This window comes from Rosa rugosa, chromosome 2, assembly GCF_958449725.1.
Source record: "Rosa rugosa chromosome 2, drRosRugo1.1, whole genome shotgun sequence".
Lineage (NCBI taxonomy): Eukaryota > Viridiplantae > Streptophyta > Magnoliopsida > Rosales > Rosaceae > Rosa > Rosa rugosa.
Window position 1 is genome coordinate 15,161,152 of NC_084821.1, and position 23,657 is coordinate 15,184,808.

At 39.3% G+C, this 23,657-nt stretch overlaps 2 protein-coding genes and 1 long non-coding RNA gene across 3 annotated transcripts; 2 read left to right on the forward strand and 1 right to left on the reverse strand.

Annotated features, from left to right (window-relative positions):
* Window positions 1–4,790: 4,790 nt before the first annotated feature.
* Window positions 4,791–6,583, forward strand: LOC133731579 (uncharacterized). The gene is made up of 3 exons (XR_009856722.1): window positions 4,791–4,919; window positions 6,142–6,276; window positions 6,477–6,583. It is a non-coding gene; the product is annotated as an uncharacterized LOC133731579 (long non-coding RNA).
* A 126-nt stretch (window positions 6,584–6,709) lies between these two features.
* On the forward strand, window positions 6,710–12,320 carry LOC133730418 (uncharacterized). The gene is made up of 8 exons (XM_062158013.1): window positions 6,710–7,769; window positions 8,152–8,338; window positions 8,428–8,655; window positions 8,703–8,971; window positions 9,054–9,181; window positions 10,636–10,920; window positions 11,623–11,756; window positions 11,979–12,320. Exons 1-8 carry the CDS (start codon window positions 7,555–7,557, stop codon window positions 12,318–12,320), a joined length of 1,788 nt encoding a protein of 595 aa, XP_062013997.1. The 5' UTR covers window positions 6,710–7,554.
* A 7,775-nt stretch (window positions 12,321–20,095) lies between these two features.
* LOC133731769 (actin-like) lies at window positions 20,096–23,435 on the reverse strand. The gene is made up of 5 exons (XM_062159177.1): window positions 23,236–23,435; window positions 22,418–22,507; window positions 21,917–22,310; window positions 20,743–21,356; window positions 20,096–20,478 (listed from the first exon to the last, which is right to left on the reverse strand). The coding sequence occupies exons 2-5, from the start codon at window positions 22,475–22,477 to the stop codon at window positions 20,413–20,415; spliced, it is 1,134 nt and encodes a 377-aa protein (XP_062015161.1). The 5' UTR covers window positions 22,478–22,507; window positions 23,236–23,435; the 3' UTR covers window positions 20,096–20,412.
* Between the last annotated feature and the right edge of the window lie 222 nt (window positions 23,436–23,657).

Sequence of the window (23,657 nt, forward strand, 5' to 3'; positions counted from 1 at the left end):
AGTTCGGCGGTGCTTGAGCTCAGCGGAGGAAGAAGGCCGGCGGAACTCAGCAGCAGGCCCGAAGTTTGGCGGAGCTCGGGTTCGGCGGTGCTTGAGTTCGGCGGAGGAAGAAGACCGGCGGAAACTAGCAGCAGGCCCGGAGTTCGGCGGAACTCGGGTTCGGCGGTGCTGCAAAGCAGAGTGGAAGCTCTGAGCTCGAGTTCAGCGGAGCGGAGTCCGAGCTCGAGTCCGGAGGAGATGCTCGGCGGAAGAGCTTAGTTGGGAGGAGGTGCTGGTGGAGCAGAGCCGGCTAGCGGAGGGAGCAGCTCGACGAAGGACCAGGGTTGAGGAGAGCGCTGGTGTCCGGCCGAAGCCGAAGTTCACCGGAGCGGAAGTCTGGCGGAGCGGAGCCTGATGGAGACCAAGATCGAAGGCGGACGGAGCTGCAGTTGGTAGGAACTGGCGGGAAATTTGAAAATTGGAGGGGTGCCCAGAGAAGTTTTCTGGGTGTCCAGAGAATTTTTGCCGCCCCTTTTTTGTTTTTTTTTTTAAGGTTCAGCGTTGACCAACCTTGTCAGCGTTGACCAGACGTTGACCGGACCCTATGGACGTTGACCGGCCCCGCCGGGCGTTGACTGACCCCAATTTGATGTTGAACGAGTGTTGACTCGACTCTTTCGGGTCAAAGCTCGTGGTAGGTGACGAAGCCTTTGTGTTGGCTTCCCACAGACGGCGTCAATGTTAACGTTAGTGACCGAGGGGGTCTCTAGTTAGCTTAAGTGAGAGAGAGAGAGAGAAAGATTGACACGAGATGTATAGTGGTTCGCCTCCGCATGAGCGGGAGACTACGTCCACTTGAAAGCTATACTAGTGTGTCGAGCCTTGCGGCCTAACAAGATTACAAAGTATGTAATGGAATGAATGAATGTGTTGAGTTGTGGGAGGAGGCATTCCTTTTATAAGTGAAGGAATGCTTCTCCTTTACATTGTTTTCGATGTGGGACAAGAAACCACACTATTCTAGTCTAGAAAGCCTAGTTGTGAGGGCATCTTGGCAAGGGCGGGAAGGTGGCTTCCCGGTGGCGGATTTGCGACTTCCGGATACCGCCGCGTAGCCTGAACATAGGGCTATACGATGCATGTCTCGGTTGGGCCTTGCCATGTCTTGTGGATGTCCCAAAGTGGGTGTTACTTATGCTTGGTGATGTAGTAAATACTCCATATTATTGGAGGTATGTACACCCACTGCTCATACGTAGCTCCCCTCATCAAATAATTTTCCGACCATACGGAGGTCTATAGCCAAGAGTTGGGGACTCCTCGGCGGGCCTAGCAGGGGGCCCACCCGAAAGGGCATAAGCGTTTGCTCCGACAAAATTCTAGATGGACGACGCATTTGCACTAATTATGCTCGTTATACGGCACAAAGCCACGCTTTAGTATCAACCCCGCAAGAAAACCCTTCTTGACTGGGGACTTCGGGGACTTGTGCATACAGCCCAGCATAATTAGCAACGGTTACACTCTTGCCTCAGCGACATCTCCGAGCTTTCACGCTCTTGCCTCAGTGGCACCCCCGAGCTTCCCCCTCACGAGCTCTAACACTCATGCCTTCCTGGCACCCCCGAGCTTTCACGCTCTTGCCTTCTGGCATTTCCAAGCTTTACACTCACACCCCCTCGACATAATACACATTAATGGAACATTGAATTCTTCTACCATTTTTCGTTTGCAACAAATCAAATTCTTTTCGCGTTCCATTAATACGAGCGAAAACCAAACAAACACAAGCGTTCGCATATTCATCATTCACGAATTACAAACGCTTGCCTTCATGGCACTCATGCAACTTACAATGAGCGTACCCTCGACAACTCGACCACGTTCGTTCTCTGGCGAGCACCACGCGCATCATATGCAATCCGTATACTCATTCTTAGTATGCTCAAACAACCATATGCGTTCTCGAGCCTATACGTCATATACGATCATACTTGACGGCATTCTCATGTATACATCAATATGTATCATGCACCTCGTACATTCATATATGCCAATGCATATCAGTACAACTCACATACGTTGCTCAATACAACAAGCATTCTCCATATGCGTGTTTTTGTCTTTGTTGTGCAGGTTAACGAGTCCCTTCTTGCTTACGGAGTTCGGGGACTTGTAGGGGCTCCGTGCCGCCCGGTTGCTTATGCTTGATGACTTCATGATTATAACTCCCCAACCAATAAGCTCCTCTTACTTGGGGACTTCGGGGACTTGTAGATACCTCTACTAGCAAGGCTATTTTCTATGTCACCAAGCATAAGTAAACACCCTCTTGAGGGCCCCACAATCCATGGTGGGGCCAACTGAGACATGCATCCCGTAGCCCGATGTCCAAACTATGCCACGGTAGTCGGAAGTGGTCAATACCTCGCCGGGAAGCCACCTTCCCGGCCTTGTCAACATGCCTCCATAATAGGCCTTTCTACACTAGAATAGTGGTTTTAGCATCCTACATTGGAAAACATGTAAAGGAAGGAGCCTCCCTCCCTTATAAAAGGAGACTCCTTCCCACTTACTTAACATCCCATTACATCTCATGTAATCCTCTTGGGCCGCAAGGCCCAACACACATAGTTAAGCTTTTAAGTGGACGTAGTCTCCCGCTAAGGCGGGAGACGAACCACTATACTTCTTGTGTCGCTCTCTCTCTCTCTCTCTCTCTCCTTCTCTAAAGCTAACTAGAGCCATCGGTTCTAACATTAACAGCTACTGAGTGGGTGTGATTTGATTTTGGTGCGACTGTGTTTTCATTTTGGTGTGATTTGATACAGAGACATGGACAGTAACATAACCATTTATATGGAGATAATGACTGTTTGTGATGCTGTTTAGGCTATAGGCTTTACTAAAATGGAAATGCTGCTAGTTCAAATACATACTTTATAGGATCATATAATGAAACTGGCCATGTAACTGACCATGTAACTTACAATGTATGTAACTGAACATGTAACTGATCATATAACTGAGCATGTCACTTACAATATATGTAACTGACCAAGTAACTTACTATGTAACTGATCATGTAACTGACGTTGTCATTGACATGGCCTGTGACTTCACTGGCCAGATCACTAGCTGGCCAAGTTACTGGTTATGTAACGTGCAAACTCAATGCTAACCTTCTTATTTAAAAAATTTTCAACAGAATTTAAACATTAGAAATGGCAAGACCAAAAAGAAAAGAAAGGGAACCAAGTGATGATGACGAAGACTACCGATAGGTGGAATCAGAAGATCAAGAAGATGATCGAACGATACAGAGAAAGAAGAATTCGAAGAATAATTTGAAATAAAAAAGAAAAAGACAGGAAGTAGAAGATTCAGAAACAGAAGAAGAAGAAGAAACTTCAGCAAAGAAGATTGCCAAGAAGCATTCAAAAGAAAAAAGCAAAAAAAAAGAAAGTAAAGAAAGTAGAAGATTCTGAAGAGCAAGCAGAATTAGAAGAAAAACCTGAAGCTGCGACAAAGAGGAAGAGACATGTGAAACCAAGACATGTGCAGTACAGGTGCACATTAATAAGTTTCTTGAACACAATTAAAGATAACACGAGGAATCTGAGTCCAAGAACATTAGATTTGCTCAAGCAGACACCATTTGGAAATATTGTAGATGCATTCCATGGTGGCTACATAGAGGAGAAGTCAGCCAAGAAATCTGATGATTTCATTACCCTCCTACTGCAGGTATACAACCATGAAAAGGACCTCTTCTTCTTTGGAAAGAAGAAATTCAGGATCTCGACAAGAGATATTTCAAAGATCCTAGGACTGCCAGCAAAAGGTGAGTTGGTCCCAAAAAGTTCTGAGGGTGCATATCAGTCCGAATTTGTCGAGAAGTTTTTTCCAAACACAGCGAGAATTAACAAGAAAGCTGTGGAGAAAGCTCTGCAAAATGCCATCAAAGACAAGCCAACAATAGAGGAAGGGATTGAGAAGAAGGACAAAAATGTGGCAAGGTTAATCTTGCTGGACTTGTCAATCAAGTTTTTGTTCCCAAACGCAGGGGGAACAATTTCATGGGACCACGTCAAAGCCTGTGAAAATTTGGATAAGATTGGATCTTATGACTGGGCAAAGGAAGTTGGAAGCTTCTTAAAAAAGTCTATAAAGGCTTTGAAAAAGAAGAATTCAAACAACTCATATGGTAATGTGATTACTCGCATTTATATGCGTGTAATTATATCTAAAACACTAGAAATAAGTTAATCCTCAAGTCAGTTATTATGTAATTAATCTATTTTTATTTATTGTGTAGGAAATAAGCGGAATTGCAGAAATCAAAAAAAAAAATCGTGGAAATTGAGCAAAATGAATTTTCCGGAAAAAGAATGAAACTGTCGGCACAAGTCAACCATGATCATTACAAGCGAATGAGGAACCCCAACTACGATGATGTGTGCAAAAATTCTAGAAGAAAATTAAACATTTATTTAATTAAATATTTGTTTAATTAAAAGAAAAAAAGCATGATCAGAAAGCATTTTCAATTATGCTTGTTGGTATCAATCTGTGGATGGACACATGCCTTGCAATCAAGCAATTCACCTATTGGTGAGCACGTGCCCAGAACCTTATCCATTTTTTTTCAAAAATCACAGCCAGCCAATTCTTTTTTTCACGCCTCTCTCTCTTTAGGAGCAAACCAAACGACCCCGTTTCATACACTTACTCTACCCACAAACAAGACCCTACGAATCCAGCCATATATATTGATTCATTTTGCTGTTTGGAGGGCAGAGAACCCAACCTACAGTAGCCGCACCAAAACAGAGGGCTGCTCTCTTTCCTCTCCTCTTTATATTTTCTTTTGGAGATTTAAAGGAATTTCTCACACAAGCTTCAAGGAGACATCAAGAGCTACAAGATTCAAGCTTTAGGTATTTGTGAGAGTTGTAATCCAAAGGAAGTCATATTAGCTTCCTAGCTAATTGTGGCTACCTTTGTTTTCGCTTACACTTCTCTACTCTTTTCTATTTGAATTTTGTAATTTTTATGTCTATGATTATGGGTGTGAGTAATTTATTTGTTGGGGGTTAGGGTTGTGTGCCCTAGCCCAAATTTGATGTAATGAATGCTTAATTTAATTTATATATGAAATTTGTTAATTATTGGATGCTTGTGTTTTGTCATAATTGATTAGAATGTATGCTTAGGAATTGTCAACTCTTGGAAATGTGTTTTAATAAGTCTAGATTAAAATTTATGGGATGACATCCTTAGATTTTAGAGCTAGAACCCCGCTTTAATATTCGTGGGAAGTACAAGCATGGTTCACTACATGATTAGCTTGATCGCAATTATGGTGAGCTTGGTTGCCTAATTCCTCGAACTCTAGGCCTCTTGATGTGAATTAGTGACCCTTGAACCGGCTCTAATTCATGTCAAGTGAGTTCCTACGGCCTTTGAACCGGAGTAGGAATACCATGAAAGGGAATTTCGGCCCTTGAGCCTTGAAAAGCCTTGGGTACGGCTTCTACCATATTTAATAAATTGCACGTAAATCAAATTAGCATCTAGAGCATTGAATTAGGGTTAGCAATCATCCCTAACTACCAATCCCATATCTATATCATTTCTTACTTTTCTTTGCTTTATTTAATTTAGTTGTTAATTAAAGTCTCCTCTATTTAAATTCTTGCACTTTAGTTGTTAGAAATGCAAATTACATTTTTGGTGACATTTCCTACTTCATTGTAAATAGTCATCACTAGGTCTTAGTTTTGATTAGGCTTCTGTGCAAACCAAAGCCGAGCATTGCTAATGCTTGGTGCCTTAGAGTGGCATTTTTATTTATTTATTTTTTCTTTTTCTTTTTATTTTGTTTGCTAAGTGTCTTTATTTCCGATTACCCAAGGATTGTGGGTTAGCCACTAATCCCCGTGGTACGATAACTTTGGGCATAATATTTCCCTATTTTGACAATGATACGTACGCTTGCGTAAATGTGTATCAAGTCATAATACGGGGGGGGCTGCGTTCTAATAATACTGGTAAGTTACTGTCATACTGAAATGTCACTGGTCAAGTAACTGATCAAGTCAAACTGCATGTCACTGACTAAGTTGTTATGACTAATTTTGTTTTTTTGTGTGCATGCAGTATTGGTTCTATCAAAAGACTGGAAAAATCAAGCCAATATCTGGAAGGGAGAAGGAAGAGCATGAGATTAGAAAATGGGACATCGAGAGGCTGATACAGAATTGGACAAGCTTTAACAGCTTGAAAAAACTAATTGTAAGTTGTTCTCTGTCAATGAAGTTGTCACTGGCTAAGTAATTATGTTGGTTAAGAGTTACTGATTAAGTTACTGTCACACTGAATGTCAATGGCCAAGTCACACTTCATGTCACTGGCCTTCATAACTGTTGTAAACATGTCATTGGTTATGTCACATAGCATGCATGTCACTGACATATGGAACATGTTTCTTTCAGAAAATCTTCGAAAAGCTGAAGGAGGATCGAGAGGAATCAAAATCCGAGGAAGAGGAGAATAGATCAGATGAAGCAAAGACAGCTCCGGAAGGAGAGGAAAAAGGAGATGATGATCAGAATTCTGAAAATGAAGAAGATAACCTAGAAGTTGAGGTGCCTGAACAGAAAACAACTTCAGAAAAAAAAAAAAAAAAAAAAAAACAAATGGGAGAAACAGCTTCAGAAAGATAATTTGCAGAAAAAATTGAAGGACAAGGAACAGGAACTAACGAATTTCGGGAAGGACATGGAGAATCTAGAGGAACGAAATGCTGCACTTGTGACAGAGAATTTGTGCCTTGCATCATCGGTGAAGGAGTTAGAGGCAAAATTGAAGAAATTGGAGCAGATGTTGAGCCCAAAGACTCACACCTCAACAACAGCTCGACAGCATAGCTCCCCACCACCTAACTTAACAGAAGAAAAAAATGAATCAAATGCAGCTGCATCTAACGCTATTGAAAACACAGAAAAGAAAGATCAATCAACTATTGAGGAAGGTCAGTCCCAAGAGATCTTGACAGTCGAAGAATCTGCAGTCGCAGCAGCTCAATCTCCATCTCACTGCACAGTGCCAAAAGAAACTCAATCGACACCTCCATCACACAAGGACTCACTGTTCCAGAGCCCCACAGTCCGCATGCTCACAGTTGAAGAAATAATGGAAAGACAACCTGACATGTTTCAGATAGTGAAAACTCATTTAGCTGTGCATGCCACTCCACTTCGTACGTTGAGCATAGAGAAAGAGCAGAAGACACCAGAAGAGAACAAAAAGGGCTAGTTAACAATGCACATTACAGAGAAACATTCCGGTGAAACTGTATCATCAATGGGTCTCTACTCATATGTTGTGAGATTAAAGAATAGGAAAAGAACACAGAAGAAGGACAACATTTACTGGTGGGGGGATGTGAAAGCAAAATGAGAGAAAAAAGCAAAGGAGAAGCAAGAGAGATTGAGAGCTGCTGAAAAGGAAGAAAAAGAAAAAGAGAAGAAGGCCTCACTGCAACTTGCGGAACGTAAAAAGCTAGAAGAGATGCTAGCACAACAGAATTTGGACGGTTTACCAGAGGACGTTCTGGACGCGATAAAAGAGATGGATGTTGAGGAACAAGCACACATCAATGAAGAGCCAGAAGAAAAACAGCTCCCTCCTGAGGTCGTAGACTGGGAGAAGAGCAAAGTCTACAATTATATGGACCAGGACATCAAGAGGAGAGTGCAGAGATATTGGCAAAATGCACTATCAGGGTAATAATTTAATTAAGTTAAAATTCTATTTAAAATTTATTGTAACTGGCCAAGTCATTGTTCATGTAACTAGCTAAGTAACTGGCCATGTGAAGTCGCTAGCCAAGTAATTGTTCATGTAGCTGGCGAAGTCACTGGCCGTGTAACTGTCAATGTAGTTGACCATGTGAAGTCACTGTACATGTAATTGTCCATGTAGCTGGCTCACTGTACATGTAATTGTCCATGTAGCTGGCCATCTGAAGTAACTGGCCATGTAACTGTCCATGTAGCTGGCAAAGTAACTGGCTAAGTAGCTGGGCAAGTGAAGTCACTGGCCATATCATTGTTAAAGTAACTACATATCACAATACATGTTAGTTATACTATTCATTCTGTACAGAGTGTTCCTATGGGTAGGCAGGCGCTATGGAGCGGAGGTATCCAGACAGGATCTAAAGGACATGATAATGGATGAACCTATAGCAAGCAACTGCATAGAATGCTATGAGATTCTGTTGACTGATCAACTATCAGACAAAGAATCACAAGGTCTGGAGGTGCCATCTTTTATGCATCCCTTATGTTGGGTAAGTATTGGAACGATTAATCTACATTCAAATCAAATCATTTGTTATTGATAATAACTTGTCTTCTGTTATGTTTTTCTTTGAAACAGCATTCTGCAGAAAATTTAACAGTATATTTCGTACATCTATACCTCTGCGAACCACTGTTCCAGAATCTGGTAAGGTCAAACTATATATTCTTCCCAATTTCACATGAATCCGGATTTCATCATACACTGCTGATTTTTGACAAGAGTTTAAAGAACTGGTTCCACTGTGATTCAAAGAAACCGAAAAAACCATTAACTGGAAGTTGCTTTCAAAATGTCAAAAAAATGGTATGGAACTCTTGCGTCATACTAATTTTTTTATATTTAATTTAAAGAAAGAGCATATTATTGATTTGGCTGTGATATTGGAAATGCAGATTGAAATGGTAGAGTTTTGGATGACAGCAGTCAAAGACCAAGCAGATGACATGCTAGAGCAAGGATGCAGAATGAAATTCGATGAAAAGAACAGCTCAGAAGAAGAATTGAAACTAATCGAAGTTCCACTGACTGAAAATGAGATAGAAAGCATAAAATGGATCAGGGATAACTATAATGGAAAAATGAAAGTGGAAGACATCAAAACCTGCCCTCAACAAGACTCGTAAGTACACACCCGTTTAAAAATTTCGATATATCATTATAAAGTTCAAATTCATTGACTTCAATTTTTATGTGACGAACAGATTGTATTGCGGGCTTTTTGTGATGTACAACATGGAAAAAATTTCGAAAAGGGAGACAGTTCAAAGCAAACTAACAAAGGATGATATTTTGAAATTTAGAGCTAATGTTGTAAAGTCATTTGTAGAAAGTAGGCATAGTTGGAACTCAACACACAACGAATTGTAGAAATATGTTTAGGGAATAGGACAAGTTGGAGAGCTCCTTCAGTACATGTTATACAGTTTTTGGAGAGCTTCTTAAGTACATGTTATGTAGTTTTTGGATTGCTTTACTATATATAATTTTGTTTGCAATGATCTTTTGAAAGAAATTTATGTGCTTAGCTACTGTCTATGTAGCTGTTCAAGTCACTGTCCATGTAGCTGGACAAGTGAAGTCGCTGGGCAAGTCATTGTTAGTGTAGCTGGCCATGTGTAGCAGCCCAAGTGAAGTCACTGGCCAAGTCACTGTCAATGTAGTTGTCCATGTGAGTTTTGTTTGAATTACATGTGGAATCTGATGCGAGAACATTTCAGCGTTTTGTCATTCTTCAATGTCTTTGTAACTGCCCATGTCGCTGCACTAGTCACTGGCTATGATCAAGTCACTGGCCAAGTCATTGTTCATGTCACTGTCATTAACATGTGAGTAACTATGTCACTGATTATGTAACTATCAAAATCACTATTGACTTCTCATTTTCTTAACTGTTTACAGGATTTTTATAAAAGTTCGAGAAAATGGGACAACAAAAAAGAAAACAAAGAGACGAATCCGAAGAAGAACAATCTGAAGAACAAAGTCTAGAAGAAAAAATTGGGGAAAAGTTGAAACAGATAAAATGGAAGAAAGCAAAAGAGAGAAAAAAAAAAAGCAAACAACTGAAGATGAAGAAGAATCTGATGAAAAACAAGTCTGTTGTAAGAAGAAGAAGAAGAATGATAAAAAGAAGAAAACTGGAAAGGAGAAAAGAAGAAACAAGGAAGAAGAATCAACTGAAGATGAAGAAGAAACAACTGAAGATGAAGAGGAAACAACTGAAGATGAAGAAGAAACAACTGAAGATGAAGAGGAATCTGATGAAAAACAAGTCCGCGGTAAGAAAAAAAAGAAGGATAAAAAGAAGAAAACTTGAAAGCAGAAAAGAAGAAACTGAAGATGAAGAAGAAGTTCGTGCCAAGAAGAAGAAGAAAATGGATAAAAGGAAGACAAAAAAAAAGAGTAGAAAGAAGAAGGAACAAACTGACGATGGAGAAGATACAAAATATGATGAAGAGGAAAACGTCCCAGGGAAAAGGAAAAGATATGTAAAAGAGGGTTATGTGCAGTATCGTTGCACAATGGTTGCTTTTCTAAAAACAATTTCAGAAAAAAAAAAAAAAAAAAAAAAGCTGACTGAAGGGACTTTAGAGCTGCTGCACAAAATACCATTTGCAACACTGATAGATGCATTCCATGGAGGTTCAATTAAAGAAAAGGATGCAAAGAAATCAGATGATTTAATCACACTTCTGCTACAAGCATACGACAGCAACACAAACCTTCTTGTGTTTGGGAACATGAAATTCAAAATGTCAACAAGTGATATATCTATGATTTTAGGTGTGCCGAGATACGGGTTATCAATACCAAAGACCAAAGAAGGGGCATACAGCTCTGAGTTCATGACTAAATACTTTGACAAAAAGAAGAGGATCAACAAGGCGGGTGCGGAGCAAGCTTTGAAGAAGGCATTGGCAGAAACTCCAGAAACAGGGGAAGAAAAAAAGAAACGGAACAGAAATGTTGCCGTATTAGTACTCTTGAACCTTTTCATCAAACTCCTGTTCCCAAACTCTGGAGGAACAATATCTTGGGACTATGTAAGAGTCTGTGAAGAGGTGGAAAGTCTGGGAAAATATAGATGGGCAAAGGACGTTGACGACTTCCTTAAAAAATCAATTAAAAGAAAGGCAAAAGAGTTCCAAAACATGGCAGGTTGCGTGATATTGGTGATGGTAAATTCCCGTACCTTGTTAAAAATTTGTGTATCCATCATTTTGCTGTCCCATAAATAACTACGCATGCTGTTGTGAGTACAAAAACTAGATCAGTGTCATGTCATTGGTCAGGTCACTGGCCAAGTCACTGTTTATGTTACTGTTAAGTTTATGTCACTGGCAATGTCATTGTTTATGTATTTACCTATGTGAAAGAGCCACAAATGAAGGTGCACGGAAGACCAATCTGAGGAAACTTACCTGGTGTAAGACTATCAATCTCACGTATGGCATGAGATTAATGGCAGTTGGAAGGTCGAGATTAATGCAGAACTCATGGATAGAGTTAATGCGCTATCTCGGAAATCTTGCATGCCTTCAACCGGTGCTTTTACGAAGATAATAATGTAAATATGGCATAGAGCGTCTCCCGTGGTAGGCTAAAAACCAATTTTAATTGCAATTTGGATTCCCTACTATCACATACCAGAATATTTATCCCCTTGCTCTCACATACCTTCTGTGAGCAGAAGAGTGTGATATTCATATTCTTAAGCAGCTGTTTAAAAAATAACTAGTTCTCTATTTTAATTTTTTATTTTCCAAATAGTACTGGTTTTGCCACAAGACGGGTGTAGTGTCGCCAATCGCTGGAAGGGAAACCGAAAATCACGGAATCAGAAAGTGGCAATTAAAGACCCTGATAGAAAAAAAAGGGATTTCAACGCAATGGGGAAGTTGAAGGTATGTTAATTTGATGTAGAAAAACTAGGTCACTGGTCTTGTCACTGATCTTGTCATTATTTATGTCACTATCATGTTCAATGTTATTGTTGTAGCGTTCCAACTGGTCAGGTCACTGAGCAAGTCATTGACTATATCACTGCCCATGTTACTGTTATATGGTCATGTCACAGTGCATGTAACTTCCCATGTCACTGACAAGTTTTTGTAATTTTGTTTCAGAAAATCTTTAATAAAGTTAAAGAAGATGCAGAGGAAGATGAAATCGAGTCTAATACAGATACAGAAACTCAAGAAAAACATAATGATGGGCAAGAAGAAAATGTTGAAAAGAGAACCAGTGGAAACATGGAGAAGGAGACTACATGGAATGATATACAGAAGAAAGAATTAGAGACAAATCTTCAGAAAAAGGAAGAAGAGCTAAGAGATGTGGAAATAGAGAAAAAGGGCCTGGAAGAAAAAATAAGGAAATTGGAGAAAGAACTGGAAACAAGAGAAAAGAAAGCTGGCCACATTAACAATGAGAAGATGGAGATAGACATAAGGAAGAACGATGAATAGAAGAACAAATTACAGAGAAAGCTGGAGAGAATGGAAGAAGAGCTAAGTGCTTTGAAAAAAGAAGTTGACGAGAAAGAATAGGAAATTGGCAGAATAAACGAAGAGAAGGAGGATGTGTTATTGGAAAATGAGGTGCTGAAAATTGAGAAAGCCTCCTTGAATTCAAGAGTAAAGAAATTGGAGGGCATAGTGATGGCACTAACTGAGAAGTATGAGTCGCCAATAACACGTCCAGGTGATGAAAACGACTCAACTCCTCCTCCCCCACCGCCTAGTTTCCCTCCGCCAAAATCAAAGGCCCCTCAGGACAAGCCAACTGACAGCAAGAACTCTAAAAACACGAAATCTCAAGGTGGTATTCAGGGGACTCAATCACAACCTACCTACTCCACAACAAGCGCATCTGAGATGACATCTGCTGCACCACACTCAACTGACCGAGGACATCAGTCACCACTTCAATGCCTTGCCCAAGCAGCTGCACAAATTCATTCACCAACCTCTCCTGAGGTTAAATTGGGAACAATAGAAGATGCTTGCACACCAAATACTGCTTGGATTAATGCATTGTTTGAGTTTCCACCTGCGGCCGCGTTACGATCTACACCTCCACGAAAAGTCAGTTTGGAAGATATGCAACCAGAGCCGCAGAAGTATCAGATCATTATATCACCAGAGGTTCAGCCTGTTTTTGACATTGAACCAATCAATTACATTTCTCCTACGGAACAGATGACAAGAGCTGAGTTCACTATGCCAATTTTAGAGGACATATCAGGGCAGAACTCAGAATCTATTGGCCTCTATTCTTATGTAGTTAGGATGAAGAGAAAGGAGAGAGTGAAAAAAAAAGAAGATATTTTCTGGTGGGACGAGGTGAAAGACAAAAGGCAGAGGGCAAAAATGACCAGAATCACAGCAGTGAAAAAGAAAAAAGGACAGACAGCTGAACAGCAACCAGAGGAGGAAGTGATACATGATTTGACGATTCATGTGGATGACGAGGAAGAAACAGAGAAAAATGAAATTGAAGTGATAGATTGGCAAAAGCTACAACTGTACAAGCTACTTGACAGCCCAACTAAAAGAAAATTAGAGAAGTACTGGAACAAGGCAGAACAAATGTAATGTTTCATGTTACAGCTCACCGGCTAGTAACTTCACTAGCCATGTAGCTGGTTTAGTTAGTGACTGGCCAAGTCACTGGCCAGATCATTGGCAAGTGAAAGTCACTCGCTAAGTCACTGGACTAATACTGTTCTATATTATGCAGGGTATTATTCTGGGAGGGAAAAAAGCCTGGAAGCGAAATCACAAGGGCGAATGTCAAAATGTTCATCAACGGTCAATCAATAGCAAACAACTGGATTGCTTGCTATGGAGAAGTGTTGAAGGATGAATTGCAAAATGAAAATTCACAAAGTTTGGGAAGATCAGCTTTTATGCATAACATGTGTTGGGTCAGTATGACGAGCACTTTCTATAAACATTGAATGCTTATCTCTCATTCTTTGTTTATTTATAACTCGTTCTCTGTTTTGTTTTTTTTTTTTTTTAATAGTATTTGACAATACATTTAACAGTGAGAAACCTGCATCAATACTTGTGTGAGCCACTGTTCCAAAACCTGGGGAAATGCAGCATGCTTTTCTTCCCAATTACCCATAATGAAGAATTTCACCACACACTCTTGGTCTTCGACAAGGACGTACCGCAATGGCTGCATTTTGATTCAATGAAACCAAGAAGAGCAGGAACAGGGGAGTGCTTCAAAAATATTAAAAAATTGGTAAGAAACTTCTTACTGACCATGTAACTATCACTCACTGACATGTACTGAACAGAGACATAACCAGTGACATTCACTGGCAGGCGAGGTCACTGGCAATGTCACTTCCTTTTATCTATATAATTAATTCAAAGAAAACGCATTATGCTCATAATGTTGGTCTGTTGAAAAATACAGGTTGAAATGGTCGAGCTGTGGATGAGAGCAGTCAAAGATCAAGCAGACGATATGCTGCGTCAAGGCTGCAGAATGCAATTTGACAAGAATCAAAGCACTCACACAAAATTGAAGATGGTTGAAAGTATTTTGAGCGATGATGAGATAAAAACAATAAGTTGGATAAAGGAAAATTATGAGGGTGGAAGGATCCCTTTGAACCACGCCAGAATCTGCCCCCAACAAGAGGAAGGATTGTAAGTCTATATTCAAAAATTTAAAATGATAACTTTGCTGTTACTTAGTTTATCAAAATCATTAACTTGAAATTTTTATTTGCCAACGGATTAGATTGCGGACCTTTTGTAATATATTACTTGGACAGAATGGCGAAAGAGGATAAAATGTCAAACAAAGTCACCAAAGCTCAGATGCTGAAATTCAAAGCTCAAATATTCAAAAAATTTGCCGAACATAGACGGAGCTGGAACTCGGCAAATTAAGAATTTTAGAAATTTGTTTGTTTAGTTCAGAATTTTAGAAATTTGCTGTATAGTTCAGAATTCAGAATTTTAATTAATGAAACATGACTTGTATGGATCTTTTTATTCAAGTTTAATGCATCTTCTGAATTCATAGGCCAAGTCACTACTGTAAGACTTATGTAACTGCTTAAGTCACTGGACAAGTAACAGGAAAACTTAAAATTCATAGGCCAAGTCACTATGCAAGTTACTGTAAAACTCAAGTAACTGACCAAGTCACTGTAAAATTCAAGTTAAGTTACTGGCCAAGAAACTTTAAAACTCTAAGTCACTAGAGAAGTCATAGCCAAAATGATATTTCTATTTTAGTTTGCAGCGTGCCGCTGCCCATTAACCAACCAAATTTTTTGGGGATACTTCTTTTTTTATTTTTTATAATTTGCAGCGTGTCGCTGCACCTCAACGGCAACGTTCCGCTGCCAATGACCAAATCAATATGTAGCCATCCAACTACAAGTCACTGCCAATATGACTAAAAACTAATATCAATGGACAAGTCAATGTAAATCTAAAAAAAATGATTATGTCACTGTACATGTAACTGTTAAAAATTGTAGACACAAAGAATACTGAATGATTTATAAAAGAAGGAAGAAGATACACTGTCTCATAGTCAAAAAAAAAAAATCCAATGAGTAAGTACCTTACAAGCACTTCTTATCATTTATTGAAAAAAAATGAAAAATCAAAACAAAATTTCAAACTGTATTGGAGTCACTTGCTATGTCACTGTCTATGTCACTGTTAAAGGCATGTAGGCAGAGTTGAACCTATATCGGAGCTGTACAACTCTTTCTGTTGTGACCATCACATTTTCCGCACCTACCACACTTGATCACCCTGGTTTTCTCGCTCCTTTTTCTGAACCTCTTCTTTCAAGGCCTTCTCGGTGGTCTTCTAGTCAAAGGCGGCTGCAATATCACCACATCTCTACCAAAATCACTCACTGGCTTTGAAATAGAGGGAAGAGGATTAATTGAGAAAGAATAAGTTTCTCGATATTTCTCCACCTTGTACAGCTCATTGACATACGAATACGGGGAAGAACCATGTTGTTTGATCACTACAAGGGCATGGGAACATGGGAAGCCGTACAGCTGCCATTCTCCACACGAACAAAAGCGAGTTTCCAAATTTACCATGCTATTGTACTTCTGGCAGTGAACTTCATACACATAGGTATCAGACCTGCTCACTCTCCAATGTCTTTCGACTTCCAAATTCTCCTTCAGCTTCTTTTCAATTGCCGGGCACAACTCAGAGGACCATTCCTGCGCATCCTCCTTCCGAGCAGCAATTGAAGCCATGGACTTCACTCTAATCCCATCATTAATATCAAGAATAGGAAGACTCTTCAAAGGCAACACCCAATTGTTGAAAGACTCAGCCAAGTTATTTGTCATTTCACCAAATCTTTCGCCATTAAAGTAAGCCATACACCAGTTCTCCTTCGGAAGATCCTCCAGAAATTGAGCAACTATGTCACCGCCTTCACTCCTCAAGATTTCTATGTTGAACTCATACATCTCTGGTGTGCGAGAATAAGCACAACACATAAACAAGTTAGGAATCCGATCCTTGAGGTAAGAACCAGATGGAAATTTGTCAAAAAGGTTAGACATCAGGTGTCTAAAACAAAACCCATGTGGATTATTAGGAAACACTCTAGGGAAAGCACTAACAAGCCCAACATGACAATCAGAAATGAACGTCACCCTCCTCATAGGGTGTTTTGCCAACTCTTCAGCCAAAATCTCAAGAAAAAATCTCCAATTACTCTCATTTTCAGAATCCACAATAGCATAAGCAACTGGATACAAACCTAAAACTGAAAAAAAAAAAAAAAAAAAAAAAAAAAAAAAAGATGTAACTGTAAATGTCACTTACCATGTCGCTGACATAACTGCATATTACTTGACAGTGACATAGCCAGGGACATGTCATTCAAATCACAGCACATTTAAGTCACTGAACATGTCACTATCAATAAACATGTAACTGATCATGTCAGTAGCTATGGAACTGACCATGTCACTTACATTACAAAAAACAGAACATGGCAGGAAAATAGAGAAACAAGAAAAATACAAAACTAGATTCAACCTTGATTTGCGTCCTTTGCCTATGCAGCAAATAATCTGCCTCTTGTACTTGTTGGTAATGAATGTAGCATCAATAAAAAGAATAGATCTACAAGATTGAAAACCCTTCATCCATACACCATAGGTAACAAACATACGCTGAAATCTGTGTGTTTCTCGATGAAACTCAATCACTATCCTAGAGTCGGGGTTTGACTTCATAACACACTCACTGAACCAAAATAACTGAGCATAAGAATCAGCTTCATCACCATGTAGGATTGTTTTTGCCAACTCCGTACCATACCAAACTGTACGATAAGCAACATCCAAACCATAATCACTCTTGATCTCATCAGCTATATCAATTGCCTTTTTGTTTGGATTGGCATGAATCTTATCAACCACAATAGACTTGGCAACCTTGGATCCCATCATCTTACTCTTCTGCAAACGAATCACACCATGACATGTGTGAACATTAACCAACCTTTTAATCATAAAGAAACCATTAGCCCTGCATAAATGAGCCTTCACAAGCCAAGCCCTGAGAATGTTTCTTAGAACACTGAACAATAACACGAACCTTGTCATTTCTAACAAACTCATATGAAAAGCCAATTTCTATCGCATACTTACGCAGCTTATCCCTAAACTCAACAACCCCACCCTCAAACTTTTGACCTTCAGAATGAATATAACTCTCCCAACCTTTCGTCATATAACTCTTCGGTGTCTCTGCCCTATAACACCCCAAATAATCATTCTCCTCAAGCATGGTATTAGAACCCTCACACACTATATTACTCACCACACTTTCACTACTCGAAGGCAAATCAGTCACAAACACTTCAACAAAATCAGAAATGTAACGTACCAAATTCCTAAAAATCATTCTCATATCAACTTCACTCTCTAGAAAGCATGAAGTAGAATCCGGAGGAATAATGTACCTCAACATGAACTTCCCTTGAATCAAATCCGGAAAACGAGAGCGTATGGAATCGCATAGGTCAAGAAACGACCAATTCTGCAACAATGGAACTGTCGCTGCTTCACCAGAATAAATAAAGTTGACAACATAGCTAGTATCCATAACAACTGCACAAAAATAAAACAAATCACTATCCATGTCACTACTAAGGAAATCAACACAAACAAGTCATTGCCAAAGTAACTATTAATGCCTGAACAGAAGAACAATATTAAACGTCTTACTAGCAAAGTAACTGATAATTCCTAAACAAAAGAACAATATTATAAATGTAACTGGCCATGTCACTACTAAGAGCAAGTTCACCCGTTGGGTCACCAGGTCACCCACTATTCATTGTTTTTTAGTGTTAATTTCCACCCTCTGGGTCACGGGCACAGTTTTCATGGTGACCCAGGTCACCAGGGCACTTTGCAGGTCACGATGGTGACCCAGAAAGTGACTCCAGATGACCCAGGGCACGAAATACACTGTGCCCGTGATCCAGAGTGTGAAATTAACACTAAAAAGTAGTGAATAGTGGGTGACCTGGTGACCCAACGGGTGAACTTGCTCTAAGGAATCAACAGAATAACACAAACCGATCACTGCCAAAGTCACTGTTAATGCCTGAACAGAAGAACAACATCATACTCGCAAAATAAATGATAATTCATGAACAAAACAGCAGTATTATAAATGTAAATGACCATGTCACTGATAAAAGAATCACAGTATAGAACAAATATAGTACCGCAATAGCACAAAACATCATGAACATAGAAGTTAACACAAAACAACAAAAATACACTGCAAAAACCAAAACGAACAAATTCACAGAGAGAAGGCTAACCAATCAAATTAGAGAAAACCATAGAGACGAAGAAATAGAGAGACTGTAACTAACGACTGAATCGACGAAGAAGAAGAAGACAGTAACGTGATCAAGACGAAGACCGACGAAGCCAGAGATCGAGAAAAAGAGAAGAGAGCTGCGGAAGCTCAAAACCACTCAAAAGTGAGATTTCAGATCGTCGCAGGGGCACAAAGCGAAATCGGAAGCTGCCGGTAGAGAGGGCGGCGAAGAAAGAAACTGGGAAAGAAATCTCTGATCAAATCGAATCGGAAGCTTTCTGATCAAAGGAGAGAGAAAATTTGAGCTCACAGATTTTGAAATGGAATGTTATAAAGGTTTATTACCTTAAGGGCAGAATCGGAATCAAAAAAATTAAAAACTGACCTTTTTTAACATGACCTCATTATTCATATGGACTAAATTAATATTAATAATAATTCACAATGCACATTTTTATCAAGTGGGAAACTAGATGATCTTTTTATCATTTCACTCTCTAAAGTGACATTTTCCATCATTTCCCTATTTTAAAATGACACTTATATGTAATTTTCTATTTTTGTTATTAACCCATATCTTTCTCCCTTTTTTGCATCATTTTCTTTTCTTTACTTCCTAGTCCTATTCTTTTTTTCTTTTTCTTTCTTTTTTTGTCTCTTTCCGCATTTTCTCCTCCCTTTTTTTTTTTTTTTTCTCCTTCTTTTGTTATAACTTTTCTATTAGTTTTTCCTATTAGTGTTTCTTAAAAAATTCTTCTCCTAAAGACAAATCTTATATATTTTTCTTTGCTCTTTCAACATAATCTTGAAGCACTACCCAAAAAAGGAAGCTGGCCCACGGGTGATGGGAAAAGAAAAACATATGACAGCAAGGACCTTGGAAGTAAAGGAGCAATAACAGAGGAAGTGCTCGGTAGCGACGCGTACTCCCAAAACACACAATGACCAGGAGTGTCAACTCCACACCCAAAACAACATCAGACCCAACCAATAACAACGGATCCACTCTAAATTATGTTATCAAATTAGTTCAACAGAACCCATCTGGATTAAAATCCAGTTCATAGACAAGTTTACCAACAACAACATCTAATTTATTGTATGAACTCAACAAGTCTTAAAAATATCAAACACTTGGGGGTCGTTGACCAAATAACCAACACTGTAATACTTGGGGAAATAATCAACAGAGGTTGAAATGTTATCGTGTATGCACCGATATATTCAAAAGATTGTAAAAAGTAACATTCCGGAACAGATAAGGCCTACTGACCAGGGTGCCTCACCCTAAAATTAGATAAACTTAAAAGCATATACAAAAATTAAAAATTAAAACATTTTAGACAAAAACAGAACGCACTAAAAAATTACAAAAAGACAGAAAAAGAAAAGTTTATTAAATCATCAGAGAAGCCCTCAAGATTTATATGGCATTTTAGTTTTCAATCAGTAAAGGTGGGAGAACCAAAAATTTATAAACTGCAGAGAGCTTTGTCTTAGCATTGAGCTAATAATACTGTTCAACAGTTAATACAGAAGAATAACAACTAAAAAGAGTTAAAACTCTCTCTTGTAACCTCCACGTCTCGTAGTTCATTGTTGCGACAAGCAAAGGTAGAGTGAAAAACTTGCAAGCTGCAATTGCTATACTTAAAACTAGACATCGCACTCTCACCGCTCCCATCCAGCAGCACTAGAAACACTTCCTGTGTACAATTGATGGACCAGATTCATCATACTCTGCCTTTGCGATCCACATCTGTGTTCCAAATATAAATAATCCACCATTAGTTTTGTGATGCAGTAAATCCTCATCATTTTGCTAATAGCTTAGTCAGAGAATTCGGTATTTGTAATTATGTTTTACACAAAAACTGATAAAAGTTCTCAATGCACGAGTTCTTAACCAAATATCACAAAAAGGTGATATTTGCAATGATAAAAACAATATAAGCTATACTCAAACTCTTCTTATAGTAATATGAAAATTCAATTCGGATTCATATATACTGAAATGACATACCTGCTGGAAAGTGCTTAGAGATGCGAGGATGGATCCACCAATCCAGACACTGTACTTCCTCTCAGGTGGAGCAACAACCTTGATTTTCATGCTGCTTGGTGCCAAAGCCGTGATTTCTTTGCTCATTCTGTCAGCAATGCCAGGGAACATGGTAGACCCACCACTGAGAACAATGTTTCCATACAAATCCTTCCTGATATCGACATCACACTTCATGATAGAGTTGTATGTAGTCTCATGAATGCCTGCAGCTTCCATTCCAATCATAGATGGTTGGAAAAGTACTTCTGGGCAACGGAATCGCTCAGCACCGATGGTGATCACCTGTCCATCAGGCAATTCATAGCTTTTCTCAACTGAAGAACTTGTCTTAGAAGTTTCAAGCTCCTGCTCATAGTCGAGAGCAAGATATGCAAGCTTCTCCTTCATGTCCCTGACTATTTCTCGCTCAGCTGTGGTGGTGAAGGAATAGCCACGCTCAGTCAAGATTTTCATAAGAGCATCAGTGAGGTCCCGACCTGCTAAGTCAAGACGGAGAATGGCATGTGGGAGAGCATACCCCTCATAAATGGGAACAGTGTGGCTGACACCATCTCCAGAGTCCAGGACAATACCTGCATGGAATTTCCAGAAGTAAAATTGACAATAAGTACACCCAGAAAATAAGAAAAAAGACAAAGAAACTAGTAAGTAGATGGAATTTCCTTGCTCCACTAAAAGAAACTTCAAGCTTCGAAAGTTAAATCAAGCTTTTCTTCAATTCCAGAACATGCCTGTTCATTCACCAGCCATCATCACTATATATCTACCTTAAGCTATTGTCATCTCAACCCCATCCTTTTCTATTAATAAGGGACTTAAGGCTTTCAAAGGTGCCTTGCCTCTAACGTATTGATTTGAACTTGGATCACTCAACTATCCCCCACCTAAACTTCTATAGGCCACTTCATTTTCCTCCAATGATTCCAAACCACAGTTGCACCTGCTGTATCTTAGGATCACCTTATATGACTATCTTGAATCAATATGCACATTAATCTATTCCAAAGGCAAACTAAGAGCATCTCCAATAAACTGTACAACAATATTAGTATGTAAAATTCATTCAACATGGAGTAACCCTGCCCAACACAAAATTAAATTCACAACATGCTACATTACTTAGATTGCTTACCAGTTGTACGACCACTGGCATAGAGGGAAAGAACAGCCTGGATGGCGACATACATGGCAGGAGTGTTGAATGTCTCAAACATGATTTGGGTCATTTTCTCACGATTGGCCTTTGGGTTCAGAGGTGCTTCTGTGAGTAGAACTGGATGTTCTTCTGGGGCAACACGAAGTTCATTGTAGAAAGTATGATGCCAAATTTTCTCCATATCATCCCAGTTGCTCACAATACCATGTTCAATGGGGTATTTCAGGGTCAAAATACCACGCTTAGACTGAGCCTCGTCTCCAACATATGCATCCTTTTGACCCATGCCAACCATCACACCAGTGTGACGTGGGCGGCCAACAATACTAGGAAAGACAGCCCTTGGAGCATCATCTCCAGCAAATCCAGCCTAAAAGTTGCCAGTGCATCACAATCACAATATACTAGGAATGGAATTTGTAAGACATGCATCAGAAAAGGCTCAGTAGAAGGAAATAAAGTATCCTGATGCCTTACCTTAACCATCCCAGTCCCATTGTCACAGACAAGTGGTTGAATGTCCTCAGCCTCGGCCATTTTGTGTTACTAGTCTTAGAGATGTATCGACTGCACGACAGTACAAAAAATGATGAATAACGGGAAATATGAATACTAAAAAAGGAGGGAAAATGAATACCATAAGCATACACATATATAAGGCGTACACCGATTCATCCAATATGCATAAAATACCATAAGCATAACTATCATATCTAATTTGCACATGTATGTTTAAAAAACCTTGAACAGATTCCTCAATCATTTATAGCAAATCAATAGAACTTATAATTACATTGTATTTTCAGAAACATAATTCATCGAAACATCATTGGAAGAATCATATACAACAAATAAAACCCATACAAGAAACGGCACCTATTACAAATGCAGGAACAAATTTCAGATTCTGTAAATGTTTTGGATAAAAAAAAAAAATTCCCAATCTTTTGTTTTGTCACTGAAATTTCTATAATTAAACGTTGAATAAAGACCCAAATACTTACATTTAATCAAATTATTCAACAAAATAAAAGTTCTTGAACGAATCAGAAAGCTATCTCACAAATCCAAAGAAACTACAGATTCATATCCTCACAAATGATCGCAGAATTAACAATGCAGTCGATCTGAAACCAAAACTCAGCCCAGAAACCACAAAATCCAGAACGAAAATGAAATCCAAAACTGAAATTCCACAGCGAGAACTTCAGATCAACGATGATGAATAATAGATTTGCATGCTTGGTTGAAATGCAAGAAAAGCGTGTAAATTTGTTTAGAAGAGAAAATCTGACCTTGAAAATTTCGGGGTGGGAGGAAGAAGAAGGCACTCCGATCTCGCGCCCTTGTGTTCAAAATTTAGACCTCAAACCCCACCTCAAATTCTGCTTTTAAATCCACAACTCTCTCATCGAGAAATCGTGCCCGTCGATTTGTAGAACGGGATCTCAGCTGCTGGCGACGCGTGCCTCTCTGATCTGTGTTCCCGTAACTACAGGCTGTTTTGAAAATGCTTTTGGCAATCCAGGTGTCACAGCAGAGCTATTACTTTTTCCAATTCCCTTTGATTTCTTTTTGGGCTCCAAATTGGGCCGTCGCTTGGTCTTAAAGGAGTGGCTCTAAAAGCCCGTTTGAGCTAGGTTTTGGGTTAAGCTCCATAGGAAAGCATGGGCAGTCGCGCAATGAAAGTAATCCGAAATTGGGCCCTAATGAGGTA